Source organism: Drosophila serrata, unplaced genomic scaffold, assembly GCF_035046125.1.
Source record: "Drosophila serrata isolate PLE 108 unplaced genomic scaffold, ASM3504612v1 contig_26, whole genome shotgun sequence".
Classification (NCBI taxonomy): domain Eukaryota; kingdom Metazoa; phylum Arthropoda; class Insecta; order Diptera; family Drosophilidae; genus Drosophila; species Drosophila serrata.
Window position 1 is genome coordinate 368834 of NW_028256924.1, and position 15300 is coordinate 384133.

A 15300-nucleotide genomic window follows, 5' to 3' on the forward strand; every position below is an offset into this window, starting at 1 on the left:
GTCTTTTTGACCAATTTACTAACTGCTTTTAAAGACTTGATGTCCATATTATCTGCTTACTTTTCATACACCAAAAATTCCTACAAAGCCGACGAATTAAGGAAATCTCAAAAAATCCCGCCCGAAAAACCAATTAGTAATACCCATGGCTGGACAGTGCAAAATGCTAGCTTTTTCTCAGCCACCCTCGCAGTGCGTCTTGGTTTTATTAGTAAAAACAACGTCGGTCACACTGTCGTTGGAATTGGAAATTCTTGAAGTCGGCGTCGCATTTTTTCGGTTGACAACTTACCAAATCACCCATTATGGCCACCCAAATCGCTCAGGTGCAACAGATTTTCAACGGCTACAAGCAGAACGTGGCCAGGTCGCTGCGCGATGCCAACAAGCCCTGGACAAAGGCCTTCGACACCGTGGAGGAGAAGACCGGCGTAGACCGAGTTAATATATTCTTTGGTAAGTTGTCCGCCTGTCCTTGTGGCGACGTCATCTGTCTCGCTCCTGCCTGACCCCTGACTCCCTGAAACGCACACCCATTACGCAGCTGACCCCTGCCGAAGTGGCTGCGTAACTCATCGAGATGCAGTGGAATTTTTCTCGACATTTATAAATAGCAACCTGTTATATATAGTCAGGCGCTGCCTGATGTTGTCCAAGGGGGTTGTTGGGGCTTTCCGCCGCCCGCTGGCCGGTGACCAATTAGGCGGTAATCACTCCGTTTAAGTTGGAATTAAATTCGGTTTGTGTTTTATCGCCAAGCGCGCTCTTGCACACACCAACACATTCCCGGGTGAGATTGAGCATGTGATATGTGCATGTAAGGGAGCCTACGTAGGCAGCTGCCGGTGTGAGTGCGTTTGTGTGCGTTGTGAGCGTTATCCACAAAAGTTTTCGTGTTTTTGTGCTTTTCTTTGTTTACTTTATCGAAAGTACATTTTCTTGGTGCTCGCGGTGAGCGATTCATCGGTCGCTTGTCTAAGCATTCCATTCCGCGATCTCTCCAAAAGTCCAGCGTTGAACGGGTCAAAAGGTTGCCATTGAGACGTGGCGTTTTGACACACACGTGGATAGAAATTAGCTGGGCAGGTGTGAGCGCGTCTGTATGAGTGTGTGTGCTGGCTGCATAGATTAATCCCATAGAAAGCTTTTGGATCCAGCTCCCACGACGGAGTCACCGATGTGGCTCTGGGAGTATATTATGCAAATCAGACAGCGACAGGCGGCGCGACGCAATGTCAGGGTTCCCCTCGTTTACATAGGCACAGGTGAGTGCTCCTGCCGCTGCTGCAGCTTCTCCTCCTCAGAAAAAGTACAATACGTTCATAAGTATAATTAGCCTCGGGTCTAGCGTGAATGACATCACGCATACGTTCGGGGCAACGAGTCCGATCATCTGGGCGGGCAAACTGCAACTGGCCGGGATCAGAAGCAGGTCGAGACAACATCTCAGTGACAACAGCTAAGGGTTTATAATTAGCCGAACCATGGGGCGGTTTAGGAATCCCAGGGATCCCAGAAGGGGCGTCCTTGAAAAGGGCACAGGTAGAGGGTCCCCTAGCAAAGATTTATTTGACTTGAAACTTAAAAAGAAAAAGGAAAATAGCTGCCCTTAGACATGTTTAGGTACCCCAGCGCCTAATAGAACCGCTCCTGCCTGTATACTTTACCATGGGCCCACAGGAAAATCCGGCACAGCCACAGCAGTTGACCAACTAGATGGCAAGCATGGCAGTCGAGGGTTTGGAGAGCAAAATAATCGAGCTTTTCGTTGAGAATGCCCTTCTGCGTTATGGTACAGTTTCGGGAGAGGGCCTAACACAGGTTTAGATTGATAACCAACTTAATTATTGCTAATTTCAGGTGCCGCCGGCTTCTGCGCCCTCTATTTGATCTTTGGCTATGGCGCCCAGCTGCTGTGCAACATCATCGGAGTGCTGTATCCCGCCTACATCTCGATCCATGCGATCGAGTCCAGCACAAAGCAGGACGACACTAAGTGGCTCATCTACTGGGTCACCTTTGGCATCTTCACTGTGATTGAGTTCTTCTCGGGACTGCTGACCTCGGTGATTCCCTTCTACTGGCTGCTTAAGGTAAGTTCTGGACTTCTCTCTCTCAAATGACTTCTTGATTAACAATCTTGCTTTCCGTTTTGCAGTGTGCTTTCCTCATCTGGTGCATGCTGCCCACGGAGCAGAATGGCTCCACCATCATCTACCACAAGCTGGTGCGACCCTACTTCCTAAAACACCACGAATGTGAGTCCCACTAACCTCGTAGCACTTCAGATTTTCTAATTCACTTTCGGTTTTTTTGCAGCCGTCGATAGGATCATTGATGATGGCATGAAGAAGGCCGCTGGAGTGCTGAAGAGCGACTAGGACTAGGGAGCTCCGTCCGTAGCTAAAACTTGCTTCCCCATGCATTTGGATTAGGTCACCACCTCACCTCGTATCGGTTACGTTTTGCAATAAATTTTAAATCTGTACTCATTTTGTTGTTAATAAGAGCACGCCAGTGGTAAGAAAGAAGTCTCCGCTTGTTAAACGTAAAACGAAAACAGTGATTTTTATTAACGACCGAAAGGTCCCATCTTCAAGCGTTTGATGTCGCCTTTTCGGCGCTGGCTTCCTCTTCGGCGGCTGCTCTTCGGTTGCGCCAGGCGGACATATAGGTGCGTGGGTGGATGGGCAGCAGTCCTGCGATTCCTAGTAGCTCCGCCGCAGGTGTGGACAGGTGGGCACCTTTGCCAAGCCAATGACGGATCCTCTCCGTGTTCAGGGCCACCAGGCGCTCGTTGTAATCGTTGGGCAGTGGATCGTAGGAACCTACCTGTTCGATCACGGGTTGGTGCTGGTTTTTTCTCCTCTAAATAAATATAACATAGAGTTAATTTAATTGTTATATGTTTTTTAGGCACACAACCCACCTCCATGACGACAATGTGGTAAAACGGACGATTGGTGCAACCCAGGCGCACGAAGCGAATGATCTTGGCTGATTTTGCGTAGAATCGCCCGATACCACTAGCCGGAGACAGAGGCATGCTTAACTTTTTCGGTTTTAATAAAGCTATTTACTTATTTATGTTTTACTTTGCAGCTGAGGTTACCGCATATGCAGACGAAATATCGCTTCAACGATAGTTTACCAAGAACATAGCAATAATCGCAGAGTTGCCAGATTTGGCGCTTATGTACATATGTACAGTGCCGCCGATAGTCCACAGAACTGGCAACCCTCGGTCGCGCACGCCATCTTGAGTCAGAGAAACGAACACTAAGGAATTTTAGTGGTATAGTGTCTGTGTGAAATATATTGGAAAAAGAGTGTTTTGTTTATAATTTTAATTGCAAAAACTGCACATAGGCACACGGCGCGTGCACACACCAACGCACCGCACCCGCACGCCCCCCTGAGGCCACCACCCGAAAGTGTTATCAGTGGAGCGAACACGGCGCTCCAAACGCCAAAGAAAAAAATGGCGCCCGCAGCAGCAGACTCTGGCTGACTTTCTTTTCGTTCGGAATCTATATAGTCGTTCAGTTCGCCCCAGTCTCGTCGTCGGCGGACGAATGCGGTGATTTTCGTTGGCGTTTTCGTCGCAGTGCGATCCCCTCGAAACATACATTGAAAAGTGCCAATATAACCAAACGAGAGACCAAAACGAAACGAAACAAATCGAAATATTATTGTTGTGTTGTATATTGTTCGGCTCGAACACACAGCCGCAAATTACCATTACCAATTTCCACTTACTACTACTAGAAAGGAGGCTAGTATTTTGTACGTGCTTTAGAATACATACATACATACCTACATATACCACAAGCAAGCGAGAAGTGTGCAATTACATTTGCGTTTGGAAATTTTGCGCTTTTTTCTCTTCCGCCTCCTTCCAACCCTCCACCCCCCAATCTCTCTCTCTCTCTCTGTTCCCCCCGTTTGCCTCTGCACCGCACTGTGCTAAATAATGTGCGCCGCCCAGAATCCGCCGCCCTTCGGCTATACCTGGGGCTTTGCAGACAACGGCAGCCGCAACGCCGAATCTGTCCTGGAGATATCGCCGAACATCAACTACACGGTCAGCGGGGAGTCGGTGAGTAGTCCACGTCTACATTTTATACAGTTTTTATTTTTTTGTAGAGCAGGAGCTGCCTGCTTATTAGCCTTAGCAAGTGCAAGCTGCTAGGATTCTCGCCCCACCCCCCCTACTAAACCTCCTTGGGCTTACGTGCGTGTGTGTGTTGCTGTTGCTTTCCCACACCAAATCGTGTTGTGGCCACCGCATACACACACAAACGCACAGAATACACGCACTCTGTGCTACATACATACATACATACATACAGAAATACACTCGCTCGCTGCTGGGCCTCACCAACACTCGCTGGTTTCGCGGCAACGAACTGTGTATGTATACGGCCCGAGAGGTATTCACGTACGGTATACGTGGAGAACGAGCGGGCCGACGTCATACATCCAAACATAGCTACATGTATGAGACGTATGTACATGCATATACATACGCCACACTTTATGTAACTGCGTTGTCATGCGAATACGGAATGGAGCGAGTGTGTTAGAATTCTTTTACCATACATCCATACAGATTTTTTTCGTTTCCATTTCATTCGTAAACATCATAATTTGGTAGTCGTAATCCCAAATGCGTACACATTCATTCAGCCATCTCTGTGTGTGCGGAGAAATTCCCAAATAAAAACACACGCACCTGGAGGATGGGAAAGGTGGTGGCGGTGCCAAATCGTTGAATAACTGAATATGCAAGTGAGCTAGCGTCTGCCCCACTCGCATTCCCGCCCAATTAATTAGCAGCGGGAAGGTCGTGAAATATTTTAGCAGTCTGGCAGTTGGCGAAGCGGCGGCAATCGATGCTAATCGATATTTTGCTTGATTATGTACATATCGCTAACCCAATTTTGAGTTCTATTAATAATTATATGGCCTTTGCTCTCTGGTCTTGTTCTTGTTATTGTGCCGATGCGAGCTTAGTTTGTTTATTCCCCTCGGGGAAGTGGGAAAAGCAACAATTCTTGTTGTTGTGCAATTGACAGGACAGGCAACCTTGTTTTTGTTGTTTTTTTCTTTCTTTACTTTTGCGCGCACTCACACAAATGCGGACTCTGCGAATTCGCCGCACTTGCGCGCCCGATTCGTTCGCACTTGTGTGCGTCAGTGGCGAATTCGCCGCATTTACTTTGGTGTGTGTGTATACGCACGCATACACGCCCAGAAATGACGTGTGCTCTTCTGGTGTGAGTTGCGTTTTGCGTGCGTGTGTTTTGATTACTTTTGCGTTCCGTTTTGGCGCCCATCACATCACACACAAATACAACAAACGTGCATTCGCCGATGTCCAATTGCACACACACACACACTAAAGAGTGAAAAAGGCGCGCTTTTTTTCTCCCATCCCTCCCTCCCTCCTCCCATCTCTCAACCCCCTTTCCACGGGCTTTATCATCTGTTGCCGCACTGCTGCTTGCGCTGCGCAGGTGTAGCGTGGTTATCAATCAGAGCGAACAAGAAGCAGCAGCAGCATTGGCAACAATAAAAACAAGAGCCAAAACAAAAGCATAATGCGGTTAGAAGCATAAACCGCAACTTTAAGCGGCGCCGCTTGTGGAGAAGCTTAGCATAGCGAGTGGCAACTGTACTAAATGTGGGGTCCATTTTGGAGACCAAATAAGTTACAAAAATAATACATTTTCACCTTTACAAAAAATAAGAGAAAAAATGAATAACAAATAAAAGAAAAACGTTGCGAGAGTTTTACCACTGAAAACAGTCAATAATTAGGTTTAATGTAAACAAAATATAAATTAAAAGCTTAAGACATGAAACTGGTTCAAACCCAAAGTTTATATACCCTATTAGTTTGAAATTAAACAAAATCATAACTAAGCCAAAAATGCATTTTTAATTAGGAACTCTGTCGTATGTTAATTTTTATAGGGTTAATAAATCTGCATAATCTAAAAAAAATTAAATATTACCCCAAATTTTGAGAATTTTAAAATTTAAAAAAAAAAGTTTTTTCCTGAGATGGCTAGATGCTGATCAAGAATATATATGATTTATCGGGCCGTACATGACTCTTTTAAGCATTACAAGCTTCTGAATAAAATTATAATACCATTATTTTTTACGACATTCTAAAGTCAAATTAAAAAAAAAACTCAACTCAATCAAAATTAGTTACAACTGTTTGCCAAAAACATACAAAACAAGCAAACATACAAGAAAGCTACGTTTTGCACTGCCACCTTGCAGATTGAAATTCGATCACTAGGAATTAATACAATACAATATAAATTATATATAGTTATTTATGTTAAAAAACAATAACGTAATACCTGCATTCATTTCATTAACCTATACATTTTATATATACAGTTTTACATTAACCGTTTTGCTTTTTTCTCTTTTTTTTAACGATCGTTTGTATGGCAGCTATATGATATACATAGTAGTCCTATCAAATTTGCTGAAAATTTGTTGAAAACTGAAAAAGTCATTGTTTATTAGTGTTCAAAGTTAGTAACTGATCATACATAATTACTGGTTATAGAAACTTACTGACCATAGGTACTTACTGGTCATAGATATTTACTGTTCGGAGTTACTTACTGGTCATAGATACTTACTGTTCAGAGTTACTTATTGCTCATAGCTACTTACTGCTCATAGTTAATTGCTGGTCATAATTAATTACTGATCATTGTTCTATAAATCGTCCGATCGTTCCTATGGCGGCTATATATATGTTTATATATAGTCCACCTATTCGCCATGGTCCGACTTATATACTAGTAAAATTATATAGATGAATAAATTCATAGTTTCATTTAAATAGCTTGCTCTTAAATTTGTTCCAATACAAATCTCTCTGTGCATATGATTCCCAACTGGTTCAAACATCCCCGGAACGAAGTGACTGCTGCCGGCCAAGTATCAGAAGAGTGTTGTGTTACAAAAGTTGCAAGTGATTGTTTATTAGTGTTCAAAGTTAGTAACTGATCATACATAATTACTGGTTATAGATACTTATTGATCATAGTTACTTCCTGGTCATAGATACTTACTGTTCAGAGATACTTATTGCTCATAGCTACTTACTGCTCATAGTAATTACTGATCATTGTTTTATAAATCGTCCGATCGTTCCTAAGGCGGCTATATATATGTATATATATGGTCCACCGATTCGCCATGCTCCGACTTATGTACTAGTTAAATTATATAGAAGAATAACTCCATAGTTTCATTTAAATAGCTTGCTGTTAAATTTGTTCCAATACAAATCTCTCTGTGCATATGATTCCCAACTGGTTCAAACATCCCCGGAACGAAGTGACTGCTGCCGGCCAAGTATCAGAAGAGTGTTGTGTTACAAAAGTTGCAAGTCATTGTTTATTAGTGTTCAAAGTTAGTAACTGATCATACATAATTACTGGTTATAGATACTTATTGATCATAGTTACTTCCTGGTCATAGATACTTACTGTTCGGAGTTACTTACTGCTCATAGATACTTACTGTTCAGAGTTACTTATTGCTCATAGCTACTTACTGCTCATAGTTAATTACTGATCATTGTTTTATAAATCGTCCGATCGTTCCTAAGGCGGCTATACATATGTATATATATAGTCCACCGATTCGCCATGCTCCGACTTATGTACTAGTTAAATTATATAGAAGAATAACTCCATAGTTTCATTCAAATAGCTTGCTCTTAAATTTGTTCCAATACAAATCTCTCTGTGCATATGATTCCCAACTGGTTCAAACATCCCCGGAACGAAGTGACTGCTGCCGGCCAAGTATCAGAAGAGTGTTGTGTTACAAAAGTTGCAAGTCATTGTTTATTAGTGTTCAAAGTTAGTAACTGATCATACATAATTACTGGTTATAGAAACTTACTGATCATAGGTACTTACTGGTCATAGATACTTACTGTTCGGAGTTACTTACTGGTCATAGAAACTTACTGTTCCGATTTACTTACTGCTAATAGTTCATTCTGATCATAGTAATTTACTGCTCATAGTTATTTTGTGATCATAGTTACTTAATGTTGAAAGATACATACTGATCCACTACATATTACAACCCCTGCTCTGGCAGTTAATTTATATAGTATTCAGATTTTCATAAGACTAAAAACGAATTTCTATAATAATAAAAGATAGCTTTGAATCAAAGTTATAATGATTGTTCTTAAAATTTTCCAATCGTTCCTATGGCAGCTATATGCCGTCCGATCTGACCCGTTCCGACTTATATAAGAGTATATATTACATTTGTTGTATAATCTATAGTATATTAACTAAACCCCTATTAGAAGTTTCCCTCAATAAGCCTTACAACCCCTTCCATTATAGATGCCCTATTTGTTATCCACGGATGGATCGTTGGCAGTTCAAAAGGATGTTAAAGGGCTCACCGGTGCCGGCAATAAGAATGTCGTGCGCCGCATGTTTGTGGTAAACGATGCCTCATTTCCACCAGGGACACAGAGGTGAGTTGTATGGCTAATGTTTGTTTTCCGATTCTATATCTTTATCCACTTGCAGGGTAATTACCGCGGGAGGATCATCGACGGTGGTGAAGAAGCAGGACGCCAATCAGCAGGTGTTGAGCCTGGACAAGAACTGTAAGTGGGAATCGAATCAAAGATCAAGTCGAATCGAATCAGTGTTGCACGCGTTACTGTGTTACTGTGTTTACTGTGTGATTATCTCTATATACTTTTCGGTTTTCTGTTAATCGATTGTTTTTCTCTCTCTACTCCCGTTTATTTAAATGTTAAATATATATTTGACTTATTTTGTTGTCTCTTTTTTTTTTGTTTAATTCTCGCTCGATCTCGCTGCCCTTGAATCCAACCCGAAAACCCGAATACCGAACCCCAAAAACCCCCCAAACTTCTCATTGTGCTTGTGTGTGTTTTGCCCGTAATACTGCTATTGCACCCGAACCCACCATCGATCATCTCTAACTGCACCACACTTATCACACCACAATCGACACCATACACGAACTCATCATCACTACCACACCAAAACCTCATCACTTGGCGGGCGGCGGGCGCGGGCTGATCGATACCAACAACCAAAAATCAAAACGAAAAAAACCTTCAGATCTGCTTGTGGATCCGGCCACGGCAGCAGCAGCTGCAGCGGCAGCGGGTGGCGATCCGTCGGTGGCCCATCATCACCACACACTAGCGAATGGCAGCATTGTCGATGCCAAGACCGGACAGACGGTGCTAACCGCTGGCTCGGCGGCGGCAGCCAAGTCGCACTTCAGCTCCATCGGAGCGCTGCATCTAACGCAAGAGGAGTGCAACGAGATCCTGATCAAGCGCGCCATCGCTGCCGGCCATCATCAGACGCACACGATCACCACTGCCGATGGGACGCACCATCATGCGTCTGGCGGGACACCAAGTAAGCATCTCAAATCTGTGTTTGTTTACCCCAAATCCCAACCGCTCCTCCTCCTCCTGCTCCTGCTCCTGTTCCTACTCCTCCTCAACTCACACACAGCCCACGCCGATTCGATGTGTAGTCCCTCTTGGCATATACTCGTTTAATTGGCACATAATCTCGGTTACGGTTGCTTAAATTACGTTCTTTAGTTTGTAATCCGTAGTTATTGGTTTCGTTTGGCCTCTAACCTTGTTTTAAGTTTTGATTAACCCACCACCGATGATAATTTATTTGCATATTTTTGCGTATATTGCGTTCGTATCTTTGATTTTTTTCCTTTGTTTCTCTTTTCGCCCCCCGTTTTTTTTGTATCTTTTTCTTGAATTCCATTTGGTTTTTGTTCCGTTGGCGGTGCAACAACACTCTTAGGTGACATACTTCCTGGTATTTCAGTTCAAGTACAGAAAGTAATCCAGGGACTCGAGGATAACGAGGACTCGCAGGGCGAAGCACCCAATTTAAAGTTGGAGCCAGGCACTTTGGAGCTGTCCCCGAAGACCGAACTACAGGAATCAATGCATTTCAGCGAAGTGAGTAGAGCCTATCTGTGCATCCAAAGCTCCTTCACTTCAATAATTATGTCAATTACGGGTCTATTCACAGACGGACGCCACCATTAAGAAGGAAAGACCGTACAGTTGTGACGAGTGCGGCAAGTCCTTTCTGCTCAAGCATCATCTGACAACCCACGCACGCGTGCACACAGGTGGTTGTTCTTGTTCCTGGCAGACTACCATTTACCGAAGAGCGGGCCTAATCGTCTCCTCTAATTCGCAGGTGAACGTCCCCACATTTGCACCCATTGCGGCAAGAGCTTCGCGCACAAGCACTGTCTCAACACGCATCTGCTGCTGCACTCGACGGAGCGACCGTATCAGTGCCAGGAGTGCAAGAAGAGCTTCACCCTCAAGCACCATCTGCTGACCCATTCGCGTGTCCATAGCCGGGAGCGACCTTTTGTCTGCCAGGAGTGCGGGCGCGCCTTTCCGCTCAAGCGTCATCTGGTCACGCACAGCAAATTTCACGCCGGCGAGCGACCGTACGTTTGCGAGGAATGCGGTGAGAGCTTTGCCCAGGAGAATCACCTGATTATGCACTCGCGGTAAGCCGTGTGACTATGGTACATAAGTCCCAGTAATGATTAAACCTGACCTTTCATTCGCACACAGCTTTCATGGTTCATTGAATCCATTCGTTTGCGCCGAGTGTGGAGCCTCGTTTCCACGCAAGTTCCAGTTGGTTAACCACGGACGTATTCACGGCAAGATCCCCCATTCGTGCACGGTGTGCGGCAAAGAGTTTCTACAAAAGCGAACGCTAGTTTCCCACATGAGGTGAGCCGCCTCCACTTTGCGATGTAGCATTCCCCAATCCTTACATTTTGTATCCCTCAGACGAGTACACACTGGTGAGCAGGCGCATCCCTGCGTCAGCTGCGGCGAGGGCTTCCTCACCAAGGCCGAACTGCACCAGCATGTGAGGACGGCGCATAATGGCGTCAATCCAAATACGAGCAGTGCCACCATCATAGCCAATCAGCAGGTAAGCTCCTTAATATAAAATCTATAAATATAGACTGACTAGGTTCTTTTTAAATGTGAAATCAAGCAGCTGCAACAGGCCCATCATCATCCCGGACAGCCGCATCCACAGACGATTACTGTGGTAAGCAATCCGGCCAACTCCACGCTGCTGACTGTGTCTACTACGGATGCTAATGGCGTGGCCAGGCCACAATTCGTGTGCCGGTAAGTAATCAACTCAAAATCCTTTAGCAGAAAAGGTATTTATCCTCGTGTTCTTAATTCCGCAGCGAATGCGGCAGCGCCTTCAATAGCCGAGAAGCCTTAGCACTTCACTTGCGCCTTCATACTGGCGACAAGAGTCTAATGACCGATCTGTGCGCTTTGACAGCCGCCTTGCCGGGCCACTTCTTGAGCACGGCCAGCTTGAATCCGGGTACCGTAGTCACGGCCAACCCGAATCTAGTGGGCCAGAGCCCAGTGCCCGTGCAGATTATATCGTCGACCGGACAGGTGATGTCGCAGACCACGCTGGTGCAGGCCGCCAACTCGACCCATCCGCAAGCCGTGGTCACCGCAGTGCCGACCATGCCTGTGCATGGCCAGCAGCAGCACCTGCAGCACGTACAGCAGCAGCAGCAACAGCAGCAACAACAGCAACAGCAGCAGCATGTCGTCTCTGTTGCGCCGGCCAACAAGCCCAAGTCGCATTTCTGCGCCAGTTGCGGCAAAGGATTCGCCGCCAAGCACGGTCTCATGCAGCACAATCGCCGGCATCCGAACGGCGGCTGTACGGTGCGCACTCATGTGTGTGAATGCGGCAAGGCCTTCTTCCAGAAGAACCACCTGATGCTGCACCAGCGCCAGCATCTGGAGACGAAGCCAGCCATATCGCAGCAACAGGTATGCTAGAGACTCCAGTCCCCAGTGTGTCCAGTGCCTCTCCGATATAGCCCGATAATCAGATAAATCAGATATATACACCTGATATCCCGATCCGCTCTGTTCCGTTCTTTATGCTTTTGATTTACAACTAATTAGTTAGTGTTAAGTCTAATTCTAGTTGGGAAAAAGTTAGGCGACGGCCCCTAACGTTAATTGTAAAAAGAAAACACACACTAAGCACCTAAGCAATGTTAATCCAATTCAACAATAAACGATTCTTATTGGCATCAGCAATAGAGGCTTTGTCGGTCGGTCAGTCGGTCAGCGGCATTCTTAGCCTACTCATAAAAGTTAAATGTGTTTCCCCTTTGTTTTGCTTACCCTTCCATCTCTGTCCCATATCTACCTATATATATTAGGGATGTATAATGAGGTGGACAATTAAAATATGATAATATATATCTATATATAAATATATAGCGCTTGATATCATATCGAGTCTATTGTGAATTTTTATGTATGAAACTTGAAACATTAAAGTATATAGCATTTAACGTAAAAATATTCAAAAGAAAAGTTTTTCTGAAAATTTTAATGTCGAAGATTACATTTAACGTGAAGTTACTGATGTCGCTATTAATGTAGATACAGAATAAAACAATTATAATTGAACTTTAATGAAACCAAAAATGATTAGAATATCTTTGCTATTGCATAAAATATAATAAAAATGTATTATTGGTGCGATATATTAAAGAGAACAGATTTATCGCTTATATCACACCAATTTATATAAATCCTGTAGCATCCCTAATATTTATATACATTTCACTGATTCCCAATGAATTCGAATCTTAAAACATAATCGCATTACCTTTTCCAATACTTTGCAGCTTGTTGTACCAACTACTTCTTACTAAGAGTTTAAAACGAATCAGAACAGAGAAAAACAGAAACAAGATCAAGATAAACCACAAATGAACGTTAAAAGCATAAACAAAAAAAAACACAACAACAAGCAGGTTGAGACACACATGTAGCAGCCAGTGTCTTGGGCATCTTTGATCCCAACAGATCTGAGGTGTGTCTACTGCTGCCCCCTGTGAATGTGTGTCTCCTGTGTGTTGCCACAAAAAACAAAAGAAAATCGATATAAAACAACCATAACTCTGCAGTGAATATAAACCCAAAATAATTCGTGTCGAAAAGGCTTCAGTTTGCGCGCGGTTTTAGGTGTGTATGAAATATATCCCAAAATTATCGCTAATATATATATGTATATCACGATGTATTATGTATGTCTTTTGTTGTTATTGTTGTTTGTCGTATGCTTAGAGATCCAAATGTTCCTAATTTGATCCCGCCTGTGTCTCCTGTCTCCTCTGTCTCTCTTTAAATGTATCTCCCTCGTATCTTAATATTTCTTTCTTGCAAGCGTAATCTTTAGTTTAGTTTGTATTATTTGCGCATATCTCTAGTTTAGTCGTCTATTTCGAGAGGCAATAGAGTCTCTTCCTCCTGGCTTGAGCTAAACCTTGTTCCCCCCACTCTTGCAGGAGGCGTCTTCGGCCCAGCAGCAGCAGCAACAACAGGCGGCTGGGTCGGCCAGCGGTGGACAGCAGCCGGCGCAGGTTCAAGTGCAGATATTGCCTGATGGTCAGATTCATGGCAAGGTGATCAAGTACGAGATCTGTCGCAGTGTCCTGCCCGAGGATCAGCAGCAGCAGCAGGCGGACATAGACGGGGAATAACCGAGAGCGACTGTAAATACGTGGCAAGTGCAACCAACAGTGACAGCAGGAACAGCAGGAGCAGCAACTTTAGTAGCATAAACACCAGAAGCAGCAGCAGCACCAGCACACAGGCATTATCCAGATGGATCCCTCCCGGAGAAGAGATAAGCGATTCCCTTAATTGTAATATTTTTTAGTTAGAACCTAGGCTAGCGGCTAAGTAATCGCAGTGTACACATATTGATAGTTAACTAGCATGGGAAAACACCTTATATATATATATACATATATATATTTATATATATATAATATGTATACACAGACATATATATAGGATTACGTAGAAAGTATCTGTTAATTAATTTTGCGATGCGTTGGTCGCATCTAAAAGAACAACCGCCGGTATATGAGTTGCAAAGTTTTAAAGCGTTACGTTCTATTGGTTCTATGGATTACACAAACCCGACTTTTAAAATAACAATAACAACAACACAACTTATAACACACACAAAAACTTATATATTCAAAACTAGATGACAAATATAAATGCTTAATTGTAAAATGTAAACAACTAAAAAAAAATAACACGAAAAAAAGAAGTATATACTAGACGACTTTCGGTTAGGCTCTAGAAACTAGACACTAGCAAGCGTTGCACTTGAATACGTAACCAAACAGCGTAAGAAGCGGCTCCCCCAACCGGACTTGGCGTGGGCAATCCTGCCCAGAACTGCGTGGGCTCTCGCACATTTCGATTGTACATACAGACACGGGAGCCTGCCGCCGATCTGTGAGTTGGGGGCGGATCTGTGGGAGTATGTGGAGTAGCCAACAACAGATATTCAAACACGATCAGCAAAGATATATCTCTGTCTCTAGCCCAAGGGGACTGCAACCTTAAGAATTATTCAATGAAATTAGTGACACACAAGGCGAAGAAGATGAAGAAGCAGCAGTTAAAACAATAACACACATACTTATATATACCCCGAGAAAAATCACCCAATCAATGCACGCTTGGCGACGAATATCACACTGTAAAAAATTCTACCTTAAGTCTTAGGAGTGCAGAAGAACATAATTGGTAAAAGTATATCGTAATCGGATAAAAATGAAACAATAAATAATGAACCTACACACTAAGCATATATTTTAATATGTAAGCCTTAAAAAAAGAAAAGGAATAAATACAAAAGCGGAAAAATATGAATTATAATATAAAAAAAAAAGTATAATTGCAATTAAAGTTGGAAAAGAATGTTCACAAGTGATATCTCTTGCAAAAAAAGTTACCTATTACTATGGGGTCCCGGCTCTTATCTAAACTTTTTGCAAAAACGCACCGATCATTCAATTTATTGATAAGAAAAGTGCCAGATACTGGTAACTAATAGGATTTAATCAGCAGTGGAGTTTAGTCGAAATATGAAAGTGTTTCCTATGGCTGTGAAATGTGTTTTTCATTTCAGCTCGTCGACTTCTTTTACTCAGAATCCTATTATTATTTTAGTCAGAAGCTTATTTCGCTGTGAAGGAGTCATTTCCGACCCTATAAATCATATATATTCTTGATCAGCATCAAAATGCGAATCTTTCTAGATGTCTCCGGAGGAAAACAAAATTTTTCAATTTTTTTAA

At 43.3% G+C, this 15300-nt stretch overlaps 3 protein-coding genes across 54 annotated transcripts; 2 read left to right on the forward strand and 1 right to left on the reverse strand.

The window, feature by feature from the left end:
- The first annotated feature begins 155 nt into the window (after positions 1 to 155).
- ReepB (Receptor expression enhancing protein B) lies at positions 156 to 2554 on the forward strand. Of its 3 annotated transcripts, none has more exons than XM_020946765.2 (4): positions 156 to 456; positions 1861 to 2093; positions 2159 to 2258; positions 2320 to 2554. In XM_020946765.2, the coding sequence occupies exons 1-4, from the start codon at positions 306 to 308 to the stop codon at positions 2379 to 2381; spliced, it is 546 nt and encodes a 181-aa protein (XP_020802424.1). In that variant the 5' UTR covers positions 156 to 305; the 3' UTR covers positions 2382 to 2554. The 3 variants fall into 3 exon arrangements, with proteins under 3 accessions (XP_020802424.1, XP_020802425.1, XP_086687855.1); XM_020946766.2 differs by lacking the exon at positions 156 to 456 and adding an exon at positions 475 to 1265; XM_086831729.1 differs by lacking the exon at positions 156 to 456 and adding an exon at positions 562 to 1792.
- Positions 2543 to 4829, reverse strand: mRpS16 (mitochondrial ribosomal protein S16). The gene is made up of 3 exons (XM_020946767.2): positions 4736 to 4829; positions 2930 to 3304; positions 2543 to 2868 (listed from the first exon to the last, which is right to left on the reverse strand). Exons 2-3 carry the CDS (start codon positions 3044 to 3046, stop codon positions 2596 to 2598), a joined length of 390 nt encoding a protein of 129 aa, XP_020802426.1. The 5' UTR covers positions 3047 to 3304; positions 4736 to 4829; the 3' UTR covers positions 2543 to 2595.
- Positions 3195 to 14805, forward strand: cg (zinc finger transcription protein combgap). 50 transcript variants are annotated; one of them, XR_015271348.1, is made up of 14 exons: positions 3228 to 3786; positions 3989 to 4099; positions 8412 to 8548; positions 8604 to 8683; positions 9171 to 9479; positions 9915 to 10051; positions 10125 to 10230; positions 10299 to 10623; positions 10691 to 10855; positions 10916 to 11063; positions 11130 to 11269; positions 11335 to 11947; positions 12823 to 13162; positions 13486 to 14805. XR_015271348.1 is itself a non-coding variant. In XM_086831536.1 (13 exons), the coding sequence occupies exons 3-13, from the start codon at positions 8412 to 8414 to the stop codon at positions 13678 to 13680; spliced, it is 2355 nt and encodes a 784-aa protein (XP_086687662.1). In that variant the 5' UTR covers positions 3228 to 3786; positions 3989 to 4099; the 3' UTR covers positions 13681 to 14805. The 50 variants fall into 50 exon arrangements, 28 of the variants coding, with proteins under 28 accessions (XP_086687712.1, XP_086687724.1, XP_020802417.1 ...); XR_015271352.1 differs by having other exon boundaries at positions 11133 to 11269; XR_015271350.1 differs by having other exon boundaries at positions 10125 to 10227.
- The last annotated feature ends 495 nt before the right edge of the window (positions 14806 to 15300 follow it).